The 23,758-nt window shown below is 31.9% G+C and overlaps 1 protein-coding gene across 1 annotated transcript in view; it reads left to right on the top strand.

The window, feature by feature from the left end:
* Positions 1-13,558: 13,558 nt before the first annotated feature.
* The window catches only part of betaggt-I (geranylgeranyl transferase type-1 subunit beta), a 90,176-nt gene continuing 79,976 nt past the window's right edge, over positions 13,559-23,758 (top strand). The window contains exon 1 of the mRNA XM_075382277.1: positions 13,559-13,871. Within this exon, the coding sequence (XP_075238392.1) occupies positions 13,708-13,871 (164 nt within the window). The 5' untranslated portion in view covers positions 13,559-13,707. The remainder of the gene's footprint in view (positions 13,872-23,758) is intronic.

The following is a 23,758-nucleotide window of genomic DNA, read 5'->3' on the forward strand; positions in this document are numbered from 1 at the left end:
AGTATGGAATAAACTATTTTCCAATGATATTTTACATATTATTTTGGAGTGGACAAACAAAAAACTGCTTTCTTTGAGAACAAGTTACAAAAATCCAAATATTATTGAATTAAATGACGATATTGAATTGAAAGCACTTTTAGGAATACTGTCTCTTACAACAATATTCAAATATAACTGTGAAAGAATCTACTCAATGTTTTCTAATGAAGGAACAGATAAAGTAATCGATTGGTAGTCATAAAAGCGATTTTTAGTGTTACTGTTCTAAGATTTGACAATTCTGAAACAAGAGCTCAGAGGAAAACCACTGACAAAGCAACTTTGTTTACAGAAGTGATTTTTTTTTTTTTATTGCTGTCAGTGCATTTACTTTTCATCGGTTCAAATGGTTGCGCAGATGAAATTTTAGTCCTGTTCTGTGGCAGATTCAGTTTATTAATGCCAAAAACACCAAATAAATATATAACTAAAATTGATGTGTATTACAGACCCGCGAACTAGTTATTTATATAATGCATACATTTACAATAGTAAGGGTTCTGATGGAATTGGATTGTCAGAAGAAGAAAACAAATTTTCTAAACCAATACAGTTTGCAACACGGCTCATAAAATCCCTTTATGGATCAAATAGAAACATAAGTGGGGACAATTGGTTTTCATCAATTGACTTGGTCGAAAAACTTGGAGGTAAAGAGCTAAACATATGTTGGCACCCTAAACAAATTAAAACGAGAAATTCTAGCTGAATTTCTCCCTGACAGTAAATAAAAAATTAGAGAAAGTTTATACCTTGATTTCTTATGTACCAAAACGTAACGGAGCAGTAACACTTATTAGTACTATGCATCATAATAAAGGTGATGACCATAAAAATAAGAAGCCTGAGATTATATCCTACTATAATGTCATAAAAAATGGAATTAATATTTTAGATGTGTATTAATTACTCTTGTATCTGGCATAAAAAGAGGTGGCTGATGGTTTTGTTCTACAGATTAAATGGTATTTGTGCAGTGAATTCCAATATTGCTTACCAATCGCAAGATAAACAGTCTTACAACAGACAGATCCATTGACTATCTGAAAGTACTAGCAATGATGCTAGTTTCCGCCCATGTAATGCGAAGATTTTATAATAAAAGAATTTCTTGAGTCATATGAATTTCATTAAAAAAATTTTTAAATTGCAAGAAGAGCCAATGTACTTCCAACAACTTCTGGAAGGCTGCAAGACTGAAAGACATCAGTATCTGCCCTGCAGAAAAGAAGAAACGGACATTGTATTTGTGCTATGAATGTAAAAACCCTACATGTTTAGACTGTCTGAAAAAGATTTGCACATGAACTGCTATGAAGACTAAATTACACCGTTTTTTTTTTATTACTTATTATTGTCATCAACATTGAATTATATTCACCCGTATTTTTATGTAATATTAATAAAATGTAACTGTATGATTTCAAATCATAATAAAATTAAAAAAAACAAAAGAAAAATCAAGAACTCAAAATTACGATTTCCAAATTCTTTATTTCTTTTTATTTTTTTAATATTGGTTTTCCTTCTTTGGGATTCCAAGGCCAAATTCCTCGGATTTGCAACTATGTGAGTCTTTTTGTCAGCAATTCTTTTGAAATTACAGACAATCATGTAACAATGAAAAAGGCTGTAAAGCAGAATGAGTATAGCCGCCAATTACCTAATTATCACATTTTTTAGGAGAAACCACCTTTATGTCCTTCTCAGAATATACATAAAGGTACTAACCCTTAAAATAGAAACCTATTCAGGTAGGATCTCATTTAACGGGTTAATTATTTTGAACTATATAAGTATTCAGATTAATTAAATTTCACGTAAATAAATGCTGTACAAATTGTACTCCAGGCTTTATCTTAGTTGTATTGTATATTTGTTTACTTAGGGCTATAAATCAGTTCTGATTTTTTTTACTTTCTTTTTGGAATTTGGTTTTGGAACCTTTGTTATTGTTTATCTTTGTTGATTGTGAACATTCAATCAAATCGCTACTACCCTTTGTTTTGACCAGTATATATATTGGTTGAATTCCAGTCTCTGCGAGTCGTATGAAAGTTGCTACAAACATTTTTTGTAATCTAACATTATGAGGTTTAATCAAACCCCTCTGTCTCTCAAGTACTTTTTATCATAGTATAAAAATGTTTTACTGTGTTAAAAAGTGGTATAAAGTATTAAAGGTGTTTGAGAAACCTTTATTCACTTAACAATAACTAAAATTAAAAATTTATTTAAAAATGATGTAAAAAGTACTTTTTAAGTACTAACTTAATCAAGTACTTTTTATCATAGTATAAAAATGTTTTACTGTGTTAAAAAGTGGTATAAAGTATTAGAGGTGTAAGGTGTCTTTATTCACTTAACAATAACTAAAATTAAAAATGATGTAAAAAGTAACAAAAAATTAAGGGGTGTCAAAATCAAGTCACCTTCACTTCCACGTCCACCAATGATGTCACCTCACCATGTGTGTTGGTGAAATGTCATCTTACCAACTGAAGGTTAATAGCACTATCCCTCTGAATACCAGATATTTTTGGAGCTTCTTTAATAGCATAAAAGATTCGTCAAGTTCTGCAGAAACTTACCACCTCAGCGGCAGCTTCAAGTCTTCCCTTGCTGGAATCTGCAATCTGCAATATTTTTGCTGACAATTTCTCCTCTGTATACAGTCTAGACAATGCTCTTACTCCTCATTTCCTATTTTAAACTTCTTTAAATCTGTGTGTGTGTGCTGGATGAGACTGATGTTGAGCGTAAACTGTCCTCCCTTGATCCATATAAGGGCTGGGGCCTGATGAAATAATGCCACTAGTTCTCAGTGGTGCAGTAAGCTACTTGCACCTCAACTTACAATATTTTTTAATAGACTTTTAGAAATTGGAGTTTTCCCAGGTAGACTCAAAACCAGTTACGCAGTTCCTATTCATAAATTTTCTGATGTATGGAACTACCAACCTGTTTTTATCCAGTCAGCCTTAGGTAAGGTTTGTGAGCCCCTCATGCTCAATTATTTTGGTTTCCCGTGTGGTGGTATCTTGAAGAAAGAGCAGCATGGTTTTACTTGTGGTAGATCCATTATTACAAACTAAGAATCAAAACAAACACAAATAGCAGAAAAATGCCAATCAGATAGCTACAAATACTACCAATACTAGATTAGATTTTATTTTAAACTCTTGGGAATTTTTTACAAGATGAAGTCATTTCACAGATATAGATAGTAGTTTAATGAATGATACCATAAGTAGTGCAATTACAAAAACAGTTGAATGAAATTGTGTGAATAATGCAGTTTTGGTGATGACATTTCATTTATTTGGTTACCGAGAAAATTGGGGCCCACTGTATAAGGTATGAATGGTTTTAGACTATGTTAACAATAAAATGGGTTATCTTTCGTTATCATCTCACCAGATTTTATCAATGAATTTTTGTGATCTTTACTTGTTAAATAAATTTTTTAAGAAAAAGTTTAATTTTTTAATTATTTTTTTTTTACGTCATAAATCTTATAAGTGAATATTTATAAAAGTTACAGTATGAAAGTGATTTGAACTAACAAAAACCAACTAGTGACTGATTGTACAGGTCAAAATGCTGTCAGGATATTCTGGAATGGATTTCGACCCTCTAATTCTAGAAGAGAAGTTCACATAAATGGCTGTCTAATAAATTTCTTGCTATGCTTTGTTTTCTGCTATATTCCTGAGCCTGGGTGTATACCCCCCAATAGTCTGTACATAGTTAAGATTCAAATTTTGTGTCCTATTGTAGGTCGACCACTGATTTGAAAAAGTTAAGAGACCCATTGTTATAAAATTGACAGTAACAAATCCACACTTTGGTCAGCAACAGCTTACATAAAACAGTCGTGTATTTTGGGCGGATCCTGCTGAAAACCCATTTCTCTCACAGTATTCTGATGACATCGTACTTTCTTTTAGTGAACATAGATTCTCTATTTCGACAGTCATTCCCTGACCATCAGCAACATGGTTATTATGTTAACACTTATTCACACATACCTCCACCAGGTAATCAAGTCAACAAATCTGTTGTAGTTAATTTCTAATTCATGTTCGCAGAATTACATTTCTAAACTCCATGAGTATATAAATACAATATTTCTTGCAAACTTAGTCTGGAATCTTACAATCATATATTCATATGCAGCTGAACATCATTCCCTTTTGTTACAAAAACCGTCATTCTCAGTATCCAAAATCTATTCAAAACCGTTTCGTGTCTGTGATTACAAAATATCTTTGCTGGAAAAATACCGTAATTTTACAACATACAATTACAAGTATTTTTTTCACAAGTTATTTCATACAATTGAAATTTATTACCAGGAACATATATTTTGGAGGGTGAAAAAAGCAAATACAATAACTATAGGATACCTTTAATTGTTACAGAAATATAGCATTGTAAAAGTATTGAAAATCATTACTGAAACTCGTCAATTCATTAACAACTGACAAAAGAGAATCAAAATCTATATACTCTTTCCGAACCAAGTGCACTTGTGTTAAAAATTACAGTATATCCTGGAAAACTAGACATATTGGCAAATTGGGCCATCCATCTAAAGAGCTCAGTGGCATAACTATTTTTTCTAGGCCCCACAGGATATGCTCTGCAGGCCCCCAACTACATAAAAGGTGCCAATACTAAAATTTTCAGGAGGAACAACACATATTAAAGTATTATTACAAAGTAAAATATTAGTAAAGTGAAATATTTTATACAATAATGTCAAATCACAGTAAATTGTGCTTGCCACTGGCGAGGCATCAGCAATAGCATAGCCTAAAGCTAGCTCTATTTCATTCATATTTAGTGTATATCCAGCAGATGCTTATCACACACACACACATAGTTATTTGTTATATTTGGTGAAAGAATTATTTTGATTAATAACTTAGATTATTTATTCACTGTCTTTAGTCTTTTATTAAAAACTCTGTGGAATTTGTAATTGAAAAAGACCAAATGAAATGTAGTAATTTAATGAAGTTATATGCGATTACAAACAGAATCAAAATCCAATATATTAAAATTATAAAGACAGTGTCATAGTAAATCTCATTTCATACACTTGGTTAATTAGTTTTTTAAACAAATAAAAACTGTTTCACTTACAAAAACTTATATATTAAAAACATTGTCATGTTTATGATTAAAACATTTTTCCCTTGATGTATTTGATATTGTGAATAAAGAATAATATTCCAACTGAAAGAAATTTATTTTATAGTAATGAAGTGCTAACTTTATAATTAGAATTTTTTGTATTTAAAAACACTGCTTTGTATAAGGTAATTTAAAAACATAATGTAATGGTTTTGTGTATTTAAAAAACATAAAATACATCACTAATGCTATTATAATAAAAAAAAATGGTGATCTGAAATTGTGAAATTAAAAGCTAGTCAATATATTGTTTGTTGCAAAAACTTCCATGATTGAACTGCATTTTGAGCTGTAAAAGAGTTTATTATTTCATTAATATTAATTGATCTTGCAGTTTTACCTTCTACATTTAACACATTACATCCATTTAGTCTTTCTTGCAACATCGTGCTACGCAAATAGTTTTTGATTAATTTAAGTTTTCAGAAAGTTCACTTGGCCAAAGTCACAATCATCAGTGATGTAAGGAACAGCAAAAAAAGATGTGCGTACATCTGGGACACTACAAGCCACCGAAAGATAATTAATAAATAAGTTTGGTGATCTCTTTGATGGATTTCTTCTTTTTTTTTATTTCTTCTCTCAGTGCTCTCTTGAAGCTTAACATTACAGCGGTAGAATCTTGACTGAGATCCTTGTATTCTTGACTGAGTTGAGTTGCTTTTTCGTTCAACAGTTCGTCAGACGCTGACAAGAGGAATTCAGTAGTTAGGACTCTGAAAATATTGGCTACACTTGACATGACTTCAAGTTTTTTGGTTATTTAATTTATAATAATATGTAATGAACCATAAAATAAGATAGTTTTTAAGTACATGTTGGGATCTGAAAGTCATTCATCCTCAGATAATTTGCCAAAATGTTTCTTTACCTTGCATTTTCTTTTGCCTTTTGACTGTTGATGCCTCACTTTTGAGCAGTAGCTGTGGTGGTTACAACTGCAATATCATAATTACAGTATTGTATGTATCACTTAGCTCTTCTTAGCATTAGCAGAACATATGCTTTAATAAGATCTGTCTATCTGATCATGTCTATAACTGGTTTTTGAAGAACTTGGACAATTTCTCTTTTTCTGTTAAGCCTCTGGATCCACCACAAGGTATTACTTCAGAGGATGATATGTATGAATGTAAGAACTTGGACACTGTGTTTGTTGATTCGAATATTATTGATTGTATAACAACGACTTGAAATTCAAATTCAAAGCTCTCTATGCATGTTTTAAAAGAGGTAGCCACTGTCTTTTCAATTTATTTAAAGAAACTTGAGATTTTGGTTAGATCTCTCATGATAGCAACATAGTTGTATCTGAAAACTTTGGGAGTCAAGTCTTGATGACCAACAACTGAGATAAAATTTTTTAGAGTGTAACAAGTTGAGCTGAGAAGCTACCATCTTTTGATATAACGACTTAAAAAATACATAAAATTTTTCAACAATATCAAAAAAAGCAGAATTTTATTGAATATTTGATATATCATCCCGTTCAATATAAGATTTACAAATAAACTGTGAGTGGCACAGGTAATGTACTTTCCTGGACCTTGCTTTTTCTTGATTCTAATTTTTATGCCTTTGTAAACACTTCACATGTTTGTTGCTCTGTCATAGCCTTGTCCATGAGATTTTGATAACATTAAGTCTTTGTCTTCAAGATGATTTTTTTTGGCAAAGCCTCGCCCAGTTTGGTCAACTGCTTCTTTAAATCCTAAGAAGCTTTGCTATCCTTCCTGCTTCATCTTCAGAAATTATGATGTATACGACTTAATTGATATTTTTTTGATGTCTTGAGTAGTATCCATTATTATAGATAAAAACTGAATGGATTTAATTTGCTTCAGGATCATGTTTTCAATATTTTTAGAAAAAAGTTGAATCAATTCATTTTGAATTTTTGGACTCGTACACTTTTAACTTTTCTTAGGACTACTTATTAGTTTCTGCAAGACTGGATTACATTTACTTAAAAGTTTGATCATTGCAAACAAATTCCACTTTTGAGCTCACCTGTCTTCTCTCTGTGACCTGTAATAGGTAAATGAGATGCTGCCAGTGTCAAGGTAACATTTACAATACGATCTAAAATTTCAGCCCATGTACTAGTCAACTCAACTCAGATTTCAAGTCAATATAAAAGTGTGACTTTTTTTTGCCCTGTATTAAAATTAACATACACATTCAAATGGGCAGTACTTGCTTCATGTGTTGTCAGTTTTTGGAAAGCCCCTTTCAGTCTTGAATACCACCTAGCCAGGAGGAAGATGATGTATTTTTTCTGAAAATAGCCAACAGTTATCACAGTGCACAACATTCTTTTTTAAAGTATAACAAAATTCGTGCTATTTTTAACCCTGTTTTAGTATATTTTTGATAATATTTATTAGAAAATGCTCTATGGATCCTTTGGAAAATGACCTTTTGGTTTAAAAAGTATGAATTTTTTTCATATCATTATTTAATACATCAGGGAAATTTACATGGTCTGTTGGATAATTTTGTGTTATATTAAAAATGTAATTATCAGTTTTTAGTTGATTCATCATGTAAATAAATAAAAAAAATTTATTTTATCTTCGTTTACATTTTCCAAAGATGAAGCTGCCAGTGTCTTTGTAAAAAGGCTCTTCATTTGCACTACAAACATCGTACAAATCACATGTATTAATTTCCACAGAGGATTTGGCATCACTTTTGTCATTAGTTTTTTGGTCAGTGGAAGTCACAAGGAATATTCTGTCTTAAAAATGAGTCTAATTTCGTGAGCTTCAAAGCAGTCTTTTTTTTCTTTTGGGTTTCCTCTTTTGGGCACCACGTAAAATGTTTGTAATGTTTTTCAAAAGGCTTCATTTTAATACAAACTAGCTCAAAATATAGTAAAAAAAATTGTAAAAATTAATAGTTATAATTTTTAAACGATATAAAATTTATGTAAATCAGTAAAATAACTGTACAAATAATTTAATTCTGACTCTATCAAAGAATATTGATAATTGACCAAAGATCTGGGTATGTGAACAAAAAATACTCTGTCTGCAAGATTGAAGTAAAGGACAGAAATAAGGCGGAAATAGATAACGTCCTCTACCACATAAATATGCCTCACACTGCTTTTTCAGTGACCCCTAGCCCACAGGCCCACCAGCATTGCGGGTGCAGCAGTTACCCTTTGCTAAGTTAATAAAACAAAAATTGGGCTTTGGACACATTACTTAAAATTATAACTCTTATACTTCCTATGAACTTGTAAATGAATCATTATAAAAAGATACCTAATACACAGGAACCCTGTAAGCTAAAAGAAAAAACAGTCCAGCTGTATTTGCACAAAGCGAAACTGAAAGGAAGTGAAACTATTTGTTAATATTTTGAAACTGGTAAGATTATCGGTAAATTACGTATTACAAGGTGTTTTGCACATTTCTATGTAGTGAAAAATGTTCACACCAACAAAAGAGGACTCAAAAAACACATCTGGTTTTGCCTATCCAGACCATTTAACAGGTGTTAATATATTACCCATGCGAAAGGAATGCCTTTCACTGGTACAAGAAAATTTTTTTCACTATCTGCAAAGTACAGTACGAATAAAAAAAAATTTTTAATACTGATTAAAACATTTAAGAATTTTATTACTTGTACTGTGACCAGTGTCTTGCTTTTCATTATCACAGTTAAGATATACTCATATGTCAAATTTTTTGTTTATTATCCTACTCATATCTTAAACATTTAATTATAGCAATTGCTTACTCACTCTTCACATCTTTTTTACATTGCATCTCTTCTTCTTTTCCTCCTAAAAATTGGATACAAACATAATGATTTTTACCTTGCCTATAAATCTTGTAAATAATTCGCTTAAGTTACACCCACAAACTATTCCTAGAAATTAGTCTAATCAATAAATCTTTGTTTAATAGTAATTTGCCTTTATGTTTTTTTCCGTTGTGAATGCTTACCCCTCCAATAATATGCACAAATGCTTACAGTTTTCTTCTTTTTAATTGTCTTTAGTATTTCAGAACATTTACCTAGCAGTAAATTGTATTCTCAGTGGTATTTAAACCTTATAATATATATAGTTTACTTATGGCCTCTCAATGCTTAAACAAAGAATATGATAGAGTTGGTTCAATACTTTGTGTACTTATCCTGCCTGGAATGAAAACCAAAATTTTTTTTACGTGAAAAATTTTATTGTAAAATTTTATACGTTTAATGTTTTATTACCAGTTGATTTTTTCTTTACTTTTTTAAAGTATTAGTTGTTTTCAAAAAAAAATTGCTTCACAATGGATTGATTTCAATGACTGTTTCTTTCTTGTTATCTTAAGTAGAGATTTAAAATTCAAAGTATTTGTTTTTTATTGTAATGATGAAAGATAGTATCGTCATCATAATCTTGTTTTCTGCTTGACGGCAGATCTCTTACACCATTGTTTTAGGATAATATCTGCATATTCTACAGTCCCCAAGGAAATGGCTGAAGCCCTGGCGGGGCTTATGCCTATAGATTTGATAATTATGCAAGAGAAAAGACTATAAGAACAGGGACCTTTGCTCTCTGAGAATAAAAGGTGATTAATGGCTGAGATCACAGAGGAATTGATGGAAATCTCGCAAGAGCGTTGGGTTAGAGGAATAAAGGGATGATGGACGTACAGCTTAATCAGGAGCTGGTGTAGGAGAACCCATGTCTTGTTGGGATACAGTTTAACGCAGCTCCTGATGAGCCATGGAGGCTACAGATTGTATTTGTTCAGATTCTGTAGAGATTTTTCAGATCATTGTCCTGAATGCACAGAGGAAGAAACCCGCTCTCATGTGTACTTTTTCTGTCCACATTTTGAGAGAGAATGTGAAGAAATGCTGGCCGCCATTGATGTCAAGGCCATGTTTCAGCCAGAAGAAACGCAGAGTGTATTGATGAGAGGACCCAGTGAGTGGAAGGCAGTGGAGTTGTATGTAAAAAAGGTAAACAAGAAGTTATGTTCATGGTTGGAGTCCTGATGGACTGTGTGATGAGGCCACAGGCACTCCTTCGAAGCCTGATGGTGTGCTTGCTGTGTCTTTGGAGCAACGATAGTGGCTGTAAATGGTAAATGTTATTTTGTGTACATTACTTGGTGTGCATGTGCATGAGGAGTGTGTATGATTTTGTTTGTGATTGCTGTAGGTGTTTCCTTTGCTTTTGTTCTATGTTTCTTCTTTTCTGATAGAGGGGTGTCTGTGTGATGTCTTTGGTTATTGCTTGTTTTCTTGGGTGTTTTGTTGATTGTATGGGTTTCCATATATGTTAGCAATATCTGATTGTGTATGTGGTTGTTACACCTACTCCTGAAGTAATGCCACATCAGCAGTTTCTAGGAGGGGTGGCACCCATAAATGGGGTTCCTCCATCTCTTTAAAAAAAAAGTCTTATACCACTGCTGCTTCATCCATTTCCATCCCAGCCTTCTTCTTCACCTCTTATAGTTTCCAATGTTTAGCTCATATATTAACTTCATCCTTCTTTCTCATTTCCTTTCTATTTCTATTGACTCTTCCAATGCAGTTGTCAAGATTCCATTTCCTCTAACCACACATCCAGTTTCCTTTTTTTTGTGTACTTCCTGGATAAGTGCCTTTTTGTCTTATATCCTATTCATTACTTATGATTTTCTCCTTACCCAGATCTCAAAAGTCTCAATCCTATTCTCTCTCTCTCTCTTCCTCACCACCCATGATTCATTTTCATACATAGCATATAATAACACACTTCATAAATAGCATTTGGCTTCTTCTTCCTTCGTTCTGTCCAGATGTTTACTACACAATAATTCCTCTTCTTACTGAAGGGTTTCTTTACAATTGCTATCCTTCCTTTTATTTCCATTGTTCTTCAATCCTCTGTCACCATAGTACCCAGATAAATGTAGTAATTTTTAACAGTTTCATTTCTTCCTTTACTTGTCTGTATCTCTAAATCCACTTTGTTTTTTCTTCTATTACTTTAGTTATTCCTACATTTATTTTCATTTCATACTTTTTTATTCTTTCCTCCAGGGCTGTTTGCATGTGTATGTCATCAGCTAGAATTACCATATCATCAGCACAAAGCTATGCATCTTTTGTCCTCCTACACTTATCCCTTCTTCTCTTTCTTCTAATATATTCCTTATTGTATCTTCAATATGTTGAACATTGTTGTGAGAGGCAGCATTCTTAACTAACATCTTGACTACTCAGTCATACTCTTATTTTTTACTCTCATTGCTGATGTTTGTCATGTGTATAATTCTTTAATTAATATCTTTGTCTTTTAATTCTACTTTATTTTTAAGAATCTCCATCATTTTCTACCTTTTGACTATCAAATGTCCTCTAAATCTATGAATTTCCATTCTACTTTTTTATGTTTAAGAATCTCCCTCATTTTCTACCTTTTGACTATCAAATGTCCTCTAAATCTATGAAACACAATTTCATTCCCTTTTCTCTCTAAGTATCCCTTTCCAATCATCCTTAGTAGCTCAATGACATCTATGGATTCCTTTCCCTTTTTTTGAAGGCTAACTTCATTCTCCCATATTGTATATCGTTCCATTCTCCCATACTGTATATACACAGTTCAACTATTTCTTCACTTCTTCCTCCTTTAAGCATTTGTAAAATCCTTCAGGAAATCCTCTAACTGATGCATATTCTTCAGATTTTAATTTTGACTGTCCTTTATCCTCTTCAACTAGAACCCAGGGCCATCCTAAGATATCTGGCGCCCATGGGTTACTAAAAATAATGCACCCCTCTTCATAAGAAAATACACAGGATGACTAGTGGGAGGAGGGTGACCAGTTGGTTATTTTTGTTATGAAAAGATTTCAAATAAAAATAACAAAAAACTAATAACAAAAAAATATAACACCAAGAAAAATTGCCAACCCCAAAAGACTTGCGCCCTGGGGCTGTAGTCCATTTAGTCCTATGGTTAGGGTTGCCCTGCTAGCACACTTTTTCTTTTTTTTAACTGATGAAAAAAATTAATACTATGCTATCAGAGGAGCTGCTAATAATTGGTTAGTCATATTTTACCAATCGTAAACAAGTAGATGATTTCATCTTTTGATAAGAATTGATAAAAATATACAAATAACATTTTGGTTCTCTCTTCAAGATGTAAAATGCAGAGTGCATCAGATTAGTGTTCTCGATTCCTTCCCTTTCTTTATCGTCAAAATCTTCAGCCATTCATTATTACCTTTTTTTAACTGAAAATAATTAAAATGGAATTAAAAATTGTATGATAGTTCAGAAAATTATTCACTGGAAGGGACTGCAACCAACTAACTTTAAATATGCTTAAAATCATTGCATTGTGCTACTCGAGTAGACGTAACAGTGCTGATAGTGTGGATATTATTCCCTTTAATGATAATGATAGTATTTCTGTTAACCACAAAATGAAATTCCGTTAAAAATAAATAATCAAGCCTACTGCTTTGTTTTGAAGTACCTTAATAAAAACACTAAGCTTGTAATCTTTATTAAATATTTATTATGCCTAAGAATATTCTTGTGTAAAAAATGTCATCTCTTAGACCCCCCCCCCCCAAAAGTCAGAATGGGGTTTTACAATACAAAAATGGGCGTCAAATCATCTGGTGTCCGAAAGTATGAACTTGTAATTACAAAATTAAATATGTAAACTTCTTCTGTTTATATTTATGAATGTGCAGTATTTGCTGACGAGAATGATCACTTATTAAAAAAATCCAGCTTTACCAAATCAAACAACGGAACTGTTTTTAACTGAACATACTTTCGCGTAGAAACAATACGAGAAAGGGCCTGGGGTTTTACTTAAGTAGTTATTTTTAATAAATTGGAGAACCGTTTGAAAAATCTTCCCTCTCCAAATTATTTAAAATAGGATTAAAAAATTTTCTTTTACGGAAACAATATTATTCCTGAATTTTTAAATAATACAAATTAAAAACAAAAATCTGGATCCTGATCAACGTTATGTAAAAATATACTGTATGCTCAAAATTCGATTTCGGCTACTGAATTGTGAAACATTTTGTGTATTTATATGTTAGATAATTAATATGGACTTTAAAAACATATTTTTTTATATTTATAATTTATCTTATGTTGATGATGTGTTAGGTAATGTATTTTTATATATTCCGATTTGAATAATTATTTATATTTTTAATGGAAAAGTAACAAAAAAACATTTGTAATAAATTAAAAAAAATACCGTTATTAAAAATAATATTTTTACCCGTATTTGTAATATTATTGTTTATTACTAGACAAAAGGAAATAAATTTGAAACATTGTTCGGGTATATAGCGTTGCCAATGATTCAGGTTGAAATTTTTGAGTGCAAGTCGTACATCTGTAGATGAATAGATTCAAGTGATAGTGTCAGTGATCCCTCTGAACTGAATCCTCCTAACCTAGAAAAATGTTTTTATGAAAGTGTATTTTAAATTCCAATGCATGAATTTTTGTTTTTTAATTATTAATATGACTCATGATACCGAAAACGCAGTGCTAGCTAGACAACAGCATGTCAGGTATTTTAAATATCATCTACAAATTCTTCCGGCAAGACTTTCAAATTTTGATTCCACCAGGTAAACATTTTTTATGCCAATAAACAAGTATTTTATGTACATATTATTGTATTGATAATGTTTATCACATTGAGAAAAAGTTACAGCCAACAGTTATGTATGAGATTTTGTGACCCTGATCGTAGAGCTTTACTTAATTAGATTATTTTGTGCTGGAGTATTAATTCATTCTAGTAAATCGCTGATCAAAATAATTATATAAATAAATAAAATTCCATGTTTATAAGCATGGTACAACAAATAAAATATATTGGTAAGTCGTAAAAACAAGTTAACAAATTTAGTAATTACTTTTACTACATATTTTTGTATTGGTTGTATCATTATCTTCATAGTTTATTAACCTGTACTGTTAATGTAAGAGATTTTGTAATTTACTGTGTTTTAGGGAAAATACTTTTTTTACTATTGTCCTTTTTGTACGTTTGCTCTTTTGATTTTAAATTTGTTGATAGGTGAGAAAATGTGATGAAATTATAAAGTGCAAGGAAATCTGTTTAATGTGAATATCTGGAATCTATTATTTTTTGTGCTGACTGAACTCTTTGTTAACGAACAAACAATTCAAATAGGGAGGGAGGAAAAGTTTATCATCGTTATAGCATATTTAATTGTGTCTATGTTCTTAGTTCATTTAAATTTTTTTTAGTCTTATTTTCTCAGAGCAAAACTTTGTATTATTCCATTTGTAATTATTCTACTTGTCAACTTCTGTGGCAGAGCGATAGTATCTCTGCTTTTCATATGAAAGTTTCTGGATTTGAATTTTATTTTGTCGTGGCATTTTTCATATATTGAAAAATTCATTTCTCAACAACATTGTTGATAATTATAACCTGATCTGATACTTGTAGTTATTTTGAGAGTAAATGAATTAACCAATGTAACCTAGCTTACAAAAATATATTGACAATTGTTAAAAAACACCCATATTCAGCAAATACTCATATAATTATTTTTACTAAATATTTGACTGGCATTATTAACTTATTTTTACAAATCTCAATATGTTTTATTGGTATCTATATATTATTGTATTGTATTGATAATATCTTGTATATATATTATTTTGTCTTCAGTCATTTGACTGGTTTGATGCAGCTCTCCAAGATTCCCTATCTAGTGGTAGTCGTTTCATTTCAGTATACCCTCTACATCCTACATCCCTAACAATTTGTTTTACATATTCCAAAAGTGGCCTGCCTACACAATTTTTCCCTTCTACCTGTCCTTCCAATATTAAAGCGACTATTCCAGGATGCCTTAGTATGTGGCCTATAAGTCTGTCTCTTCTTTTAACTATATTTTTCCAAATGCTTCTTACTTCATCTATTTGCCGCAATACCTCTTCATTTGTCACTTTATCCACCCATCTGATTTTTAACACTCCTATAGCACCACATTTCAAAAGCTTCTAATCTTTTCTTCTCAGATACTCCGATCGTCCAAGTTTCACTTCCATATAAAGCGACACTCCAAACATACACTTTCAAAAATCTTTTCCTGACATTTAAATTAATTTTTGATGTAAACAAATTATATTTCTTACGAGCACAATCTCGTTTAGCTTGTGCTATTCGGCATTTTATATCGCTCCTGCTTCGTCCATCTTTAGTAATTCTACTTCCCAAATAACAAAATTCTTCTACCTCCATAATCTTTTCTCCTCCTATTTTCACATTCAGTGGTCCATCTTTGTTATTTCTACTACATTTCATTACTTTTGTTTTGTTCATGTTTATTTTCATGCGATAGTTCTTGCGTAGGACTTTTAACTTCTAAATCCTTTTTACTCTCGGCTAGAATTACTATATCAGCAAATCGTAGCATCTTTATCTTTTAACCTTGTACTGTTACTCCGAATCTAAATTGTTCTTTAACATCATTAACTGCTAGTTCCATGTAAAGATTAAAAAGTAACAGAGACAGGGAACACCCTTGTCAGACTCCCTTTCTTATTACGGCTCCTTTCTTATGTTCTTCAATTGTTACTGTTGCTGTTTGGTTCCTGTACATGTTAGCAATTGTTCTTCTATCTCTGTATTTGACCTCTAATTTTTTTTAAATGCTGAACATTTTATTCCAGTCTACGTTACCAAATGCCTTGCTTTCTTTGGTATCATTAGTATAACACTTTTTTTGAAGTCTGACGGAAATTCCCCTTTTACATAAATATTACACACCAGTTTGTATAATCTATCAATCGCTTCCTCACCTGCACTGCGCAGTAATTCTAAAGGTATTCCGTCTATTCCAGGAGCATTTCTGCCATTTAAATCTTTTAATGTTCTCTTAAATTCAGATCTCAGTATTGTTTCTCCCATTTCATCCTCCTCAACTTCCTCTTCTTCCTCTATAACACCATTTTCTAATTCATTTCCTCCGTATAACTCTTCAATATATTCCACCCATCTATCGACTTTACCTTTCGTATTATATATTGGTGTACCATCTTTGTTTAACACATTATTAGATTTAATTTATGTACTCCAAAATTTTCCTTAACTTTCCTGTATGCTCCGTCTATTTTACCAATGTTCATTTCTCTTTCCACTTCTGAACACTTTTCATTAATCCACTCTTCTTTCGCCAGTTTGCACTTCCTATTTATAGCATTTCTTAATTGCCGATAGTTCCTTTTACTTTCTTCATCACTAGCATTCTTATATTTTCTACGTTCATCCATCAGCTGCAATATATCATCTGAAACCCAAGGTTTTCTACAAGTTCTCTTTATTCCGCCTAAGTTTGCTTCTGCTGATTTAAGAATTTCCTTTATAACATTCTCCCATTCTTCTTCTACATTTTCTACCTTATCTTTTTTACTCAGACCTCTTGCAATGTCCTCCTCAAAAATCTTCTTTACCTCCTCTTCCTCAAGCTTCTCTAAATTCCACCGATTTATCTGACACCTTTTCTTCAGGTTTTTAAACCCCAATCTACATTTCATTATCACCAAATTATGGTCGCTATCAATGTCTGCTCTAGGGTAAGTTTTGCAGTCAACGAGTTGATTTCTAAATCTTTGCTTAACCATGATATAATCCATCTGATACCTTGCAGTATCGCCTGGCTTTTTCCAAGTGTTTATTCTTCTATTATGATTTTTAAATTGGGTGTTGGCAATTACTAAATTATACTTCGTGCAAAACTCTATAAGTCGGTCCCCTCTTTCATTCCTTTTGCCCAGCCCGTATTCACCCACTATATTTCCTTCCTTGCCTTTTCCAATGCTTGCATTCCAATCTCCAACTATTATTAAATTTTCATCTCCTTTTACGTGTTTAATTGCTTCATCAATCTCTTCGTATACACACTCTACCTCATCATCATCATGGACGCTTGTAGGCATATAGACGTTAACAATCGTTGTCGGTTTAGGTTTTGATTTTATCCTTATTACAATGACTCTATCGCTATGCGTCTTGAAATACTCCACTCTCCTCCCTATCTTCTTGTTCATCACGAAACCTACTCCTGCCTCCCCATTATTTGACTCTGAGTTAATTACTCTAAAGTCCCCTGTCCAAAAGTCGCCTTCCTCTTCCCACCGAACCTCACTAATTCCTACTATATCCACCTTTACCCTGTCCATTTCCCTTTTTAAATTTTCTACCCTACCAACCTGTTTTAAGCTTCTAACATTCCACGCTCAGACTCGTAGAATGTTATTTTTTACTTTTCTGGTGACCCCTTCCTTAGTAGTCCCCACCCGGAGATCCGAACGGGGGACTATTTTACCTCCGGAATATCAAAAGTATTTTACCTCTTGCAATATCTTGTAAAGTTTGCTAATGTAGATTGGTTGTGCCGTAAGTACAGGTGCACAGTTACTTGATATGTTTTCATCTTTGATATTTTTGTTTTATTATTTTTTTGCAAAAAAAAAATATATAAGCAAATAATAATATTTATTAATTTTATTTATAAAAAAATATGTAAGCAAATAATATTATTTATGTATGGGACTAGTTTGTGTGTTAAGACTACATTTGCATTTAGTTGATGGACATGATTGAATAACTCATGTTGGTTAATCCTTTTTGTTAATTAATATTGGTGCTGTGGGGTATAATTTGTTTGAGGTAGTGTTTATATATGTTATCCATTTGACAAACTAACCAAATACACAGTAATAAACTCAATAACCTAGTTTATACAGAATAAACTAATGTAAATATAACATGTTATAGTATTATGCTGAGCAGTTTGTTCATATGGTCTCACAGATACAAAAAACATGTATAAGCGCCATGAAGAACGCGTGCGAGCGAGCGCGTGCACACAAAGGAAACCTTACGAGTTTATTTTTTTATAATTTTTCAAAATAATTTCCACCATGGCCAAATAGACAGAACAAACTTTGGAAGAGTGTATTGGAGCATGATCATGATGAAGAAACCATGTGTCCATCCTTGAGTTTGGGTGCAGCATCTTGAGAAATTTGATAACTTTAGACAGGCATTTTCGATATACCACTTGCCTGTAGTTGTGTTCTGAGTTTCCAGCACAACTCTCTCTAAAACTCCTGTCACATTAAAAAATATAGCTACCATTCTCATCTTTACTGATCTGTATTTTCAAACAGCCGTTGGATCTCCTCATCTTCGAACACCTACACTTTGTTCTCAGCCATGGTTGGGATGTCATAATGGAATAGCCAAGATTTGTCATTTGTCACAATACTGTTCAAATAGGGAGATTTCCCATTTTCAACCTTTTTCAGCACTTCACGGCACCATGAAACACGACATTGCCAACTGATCATCAGTCAAGTTATGCAGCACCCAAGAGATACAAAGCTTTCTAACTTGAATGATCTTGCAGAATAGCAATGAACTGCCGATCATGATTGATTAAGGACACCTTTATTTGGTGGTAGGTCACATGCCTGTCTATTTCGAAATGTTTTTCATACTGTAGCAATATTTTTCTCAGTCACAAGTCGGTTAACCTGACCTTGGAGCATCCTCAAGGCCAAAATTTTCACTTTCAAACTCTTGGTACCATCCATATATTCTTGTACAATGAGGACAATTCTTTCTAAGCAAAGGAGTTATTTTCTTTAAACGCTGATCAACCCTTAACATTTATACCATTGATAAAGAGCTGTATATGCGATGAAAAGCTCTTTTAAAAGTTTACTTCTTAGTATCTTGAAAATGAGTTATTTTTTTATTAATGTTTCAGTGTTAAATATATTTAACCTCTTTGTTAGGGCCAGCACCATGATAGGGCTAAGCATAAGAGTTAGCCTATGACTTAAGTTAAATATTCTGGGAAAATTATATAAATTTGCATGAATGTAAAAATGAAACAACATTAAAGTTAAAATGTTTTCATGAAGGTCAGTCAGTCTATTACTTAATTTTTTTCATATCTCATTATATTTTGAAACATTAACATTGTAAAGAGGGATATCATAGGAATGTAACCTACTTTGTTGCACCAGTAAGATTGCTAATTAATTGGTTTCCCTGATGCTTCTGTTTGTAGAATATAGAAATAAAGGTAACTTTGATAATGTATAACTGTGAATTATGAAAGTTGTGTTTTCAGCTGAATTTGATTTTTTTATAGAGCTTTAATTTATATAAACAAGAGTTCTTTTTTATAGTGTTAAACAGACATTCACAAATACAAATTCATATTATGGTTTATTAATACATTTAATGCAGTCACTATAAATCCAGATATTTTTTACAAAAATGTTTTGGTAATATTGTAGTAAGAAAAAGAAACTTATAATCATAGACAGTTTTGAAATGTCCCTATGTGAGTTCCATATTGTAGAGAGTATATGTTATTTATTAACAAAATAAAAATTGCAACGAATAACTGAGATATACATTATTTACTTGTTTCTTATTGTCAACTTCGTAATGTTGTATTCATGCAGTGAAGTTGTCTACTTAACCTTCTGGACAATTTTTTTATTTCCTTCTCTAAAACTTCTGCATTTTGTAAAGTAAATAAACTCTTATTATTTTGTAGACTATGAGTTGATTGTTTAATTTTTATAATACATAGTCTCATTTTAGGGAACAGCAGGGATTTCTTCACATTCTTGCTTCATTAGCATCTCCCTCACCTTTTTTGTAATTGTCATTGATTTGTACAGTATGTCCAAGAATTATCCGTATCCTTACACAAATATACATTGTAGACTAGTGCATCTTATGAACATTTGTATAAATTTGCACTTAAGAAGTATACATCTAGCGGATCTGTGTGCTCGTAGTCATGCTGAATGCTAGAGCTATACGTCTGTGATCTTTTGAGAAGTAGCAAAGCATATCTTAGTTATGGTTCAAAAGGCTTCCTCCCTACTCCTTCAGAATTCTTCATTTGTTGTGTATTGATGTTGAAGTATGTAGGTCTTGGATTATTTCCCACAATTAGTTGTTAGGTATGGTAAGATGAAAGCTTCATGTTAGCCGTTCATGGAGTTGGTGATGCTTATGAACTACAGCTAATTCAGTGACCTAGAAGTTGTTCATTTGGGAGATTGCAGACTCAAAGACCAAAATAAACCAGAATTCTGCTTTGTTATATTGAGGCACATTCCAGATACCATTCAATTGAATTTGCGATTAAGAATCACTATTTTTGTGCTCTTAAAAAAAAATATGTTTCCCAAACAAGTATCATGATGCCATTTCTGCCCATGTCATGATGTGGTAAACTCTTTTCAATTCATGCACGAAATGAGAATTCTCTTTATTCCAAAAAATCACATTCCTGATTCATGAACTGTGATAAATTGCACATTTATCATAACTGCAAATGCAGTGTGTGACACTGCATTTGGAAAAAAACAATCTGGGCGATGATAACGCATAGACTTTTTCGCCCTCAAAAAAAAAACTGCATTTGGAAATCATGTTAATTAATCATGGCAGGTGCAACACTTTACCTACTTGGTTGGTCTAGTGGTGAACTCATCGCAAATCAGCTGATTTCGAAGTTGAGAGTTGTAAGATTCAAATCCTAGTAAAGGCAGTTACTTTTATACAGATTTGAGTACTAGATCTTGTATACCAGTGTTCTTTGGTGGTTGGGTTTCAGTTAACCACACATCTCAGGAATGGTTAACCTGAGATTGTACAAGACTACACTTTATTTACATTCATCCATATTATTCTCATTTATCCTCTGAAGTAATACCTTACGGTGGTGCCGGAGGCTAAACAAAAATAGAAAGGCGCATCACTCGAATCCTTGTCTTCAAATGATGATTCAATCACAGAAGTTGGTCAACTAATTTCATGTTCAAGTCTTTTGAACATGATCTTGGTATATTGAGTTTGTCTGCTTATTTGCAAATAGATTTAATTAGATATTGCTCAGTTGGAATGGTGATAGCAATTTTTATATATTTGTACTTACATTTTCTTTTGTCTACTAAGCAGCTTGTCTTTAACACTGCCAGAAGCAAATGTATGCTTCCCCTAATCAAGCATTGTTATTTGTACTTACATTTTCTTTTGTCTACTAAGCAGCTTGTCTTTAACACTGCCAGAAGCAAATGTATGCTTCCCCCAATCAAGCATTGTTGCTTTATGAACAGGTTCTTGATAAAACATTCATGAAATGCATTCATTATTATTTGTGGCATTGTTTGCATTGTCCTTGTCTCTCGTGCATCCATGCACCCAAACACATGTTAAAAACTACTCAACACTAATTGTATCTGTTCATATCAGGTATGGCTTTGCAACTGAAAACCAGTGAGATAGGGAGTGTCCTATGTGAGCTTGAGAACAGGAATACCATTCATTGTAAAGAAATTGTTTCGTAGGAACTGAATTCCATGCTACTTTCAAAACAGTAGCAACATATTTTTTGCAAGAAGGGTAGGGACTTCTCAGATAGATGTACTATACTTCTAAAATCACCATACTATTTAAAATTTTTAATTTCATTCAATTTTAGACTGACATCATTTCTATCTGCTATCTAACTTGACAGTTTTAACTTCAGTTTGGCTTATACTTTCTTTTTGGTTTTTTTTTTTTTGAGGAAAACAGTGGACCACTTTAATCAACTCTGGTTTGTTCGTTCTTTTTATTTTTTCTTGATTGCTTCCCAATACTTCTTCATTCTGTCAGATCTTGTTTTTTTGAGTTTTTCTGAACAAACCCTCATTGTTGTTTCCTTTCTTTAATTTTAAATCTGTTTTTGCTTCTTTTAGTATTTTTATATTGTCAGTTTTGTTTCATAAATCTTCTATTGTGATTTCTAGTTCTTGCATATCTTGTTTCATTTCGGTTATCCAGGTCAGTGTTTTGGACATTTTCCAGTATTTCTCGACCAGTTTCCTGACGAGCCTGTTCGGTTCTGTTCTTATTATGTGTCCAAAGAAGGAGATTCTTTTCTTTCTAAAGTAGTCTATAGCTGGTTCTACATATTTATGTACCTCATGGTTTGGTATGAGTTTCCATTCTCCCCCATCAGTAAGTCGTCTTTTATTTATGCATGTTCTTAGAATTCTTCTTTCTATTCTTTGCATCTCTCTTGAGTAGGAAATGTTGGATCTTCCATATGTTATTATCGATCTGATTACAGTTTTGTTTCTATTGAGATGCTTCTTTTGTTATATGTTGATTTGGTGATATGTTGTGCATAATTGAGCTTTTGTGTTCTTTTTTTCCAGTTTATTTTTTCTTTGAGGTCATGTACGATATTTTCTCCTAAATATTTAAACTGTTCAACTAGCTTGACTTTGTGTCTGTTTATGATAAATATATAGTTTATTATAAATTTTATTACTGTCCTGTATAATCAAATTGAGAAACTTTCTATTATGGGTCAATTCATTTGAAGTATGCCATAAAACATAAAGCATAAAACAAAACAGAAGCTGGTTGCTTGACAAATTCAAAAAAAAATTGAAACATACCCACTTGTTTCCTTCCTGTTTCAGGACCTTAAAACTATTTTTTTTTACATTTTTTATTTAAGCAGTTTACTGTGGTGGCCATTTTTGTTGCAGTGCACACACCTATACTTGTGATTGTAAGAGTTTATGAAAAAAATCATAACTAAAAAACTATTGGTCCTGGAAGGATGAAACAAAAAGCAATTTAATTACATTTTCTCAAGGTAAAAGATTGGTGATTTATTTACCCATCTCTATTCTTTCTATGAGAAAATTACCAATAAAGTTGAGCATGAAAAACAGTGAAATTTTACTTTTGGTAATTTTACAAGAAGCAGAGGTGACATACACAGTTTGAATTATTTTTTATGTGTAACTGTATGTTAGTAAATTTACCATAAATAATATTAATGGTGATATACTTACCCCTAAATTTTTATGAATTTTTGAAAACTTTTTTTTTAAATTCAAATTTTGGCTTCAAAGAACTCTGATGGGGCTGGTGATAAAAATCTCAAATTTGCACAACTTGCAGTGTTTTTGTAGATGTTTATGGCAAATAAAAAAGTTTCTTGTGAATTGTACTAATAAAAACGTTATAAATAGGCGTGGACACCATAACAAAAATGGCCACCACAGGTAAACTGCTTAAATAAAAAATTTAAAAAAATAGTTTTAAGGTTCTGAGACATGTAGGAAACGAGTGGGTAAGTTTCAATTTTTTTTTGAAATTGTCAAGCAACCATGGGTCGCTTCAAATGGATTGATCCTTATACCTTATTATACATTTTTGAAATGTTGAATGATGACAGTGAACTATTGAATCAGTAATAAGTGAAAGTAAATCTTAATTACAATTTTTTTTTGCAAATTAAATTTTAATTCTCCACATGCTTGTAACTTGTGCATGGGAAATTATGGAATGGAAATTTTTTACATATGAAAGCTATTATGCCTGTCCAGAATTCAAATATGGGACATTCCACATTAAAAGCCAAGATGCCGT

This window comes from Lycorma delicatula, chromosome 1 (genome assembly GCF_047948215.1).
Source record: "Lycorma delicatula isolate Av1 chromosome 1, ASM4794821v1, whole genome shotgun sequence".
Taxonomy (NCBI): domain Eukaryota; kingdom Metazoa; phylum Arthropoda; class Insecta; order Hemiptera; family Fulgoridae; genus Lycorma; species Lycorma delicatula.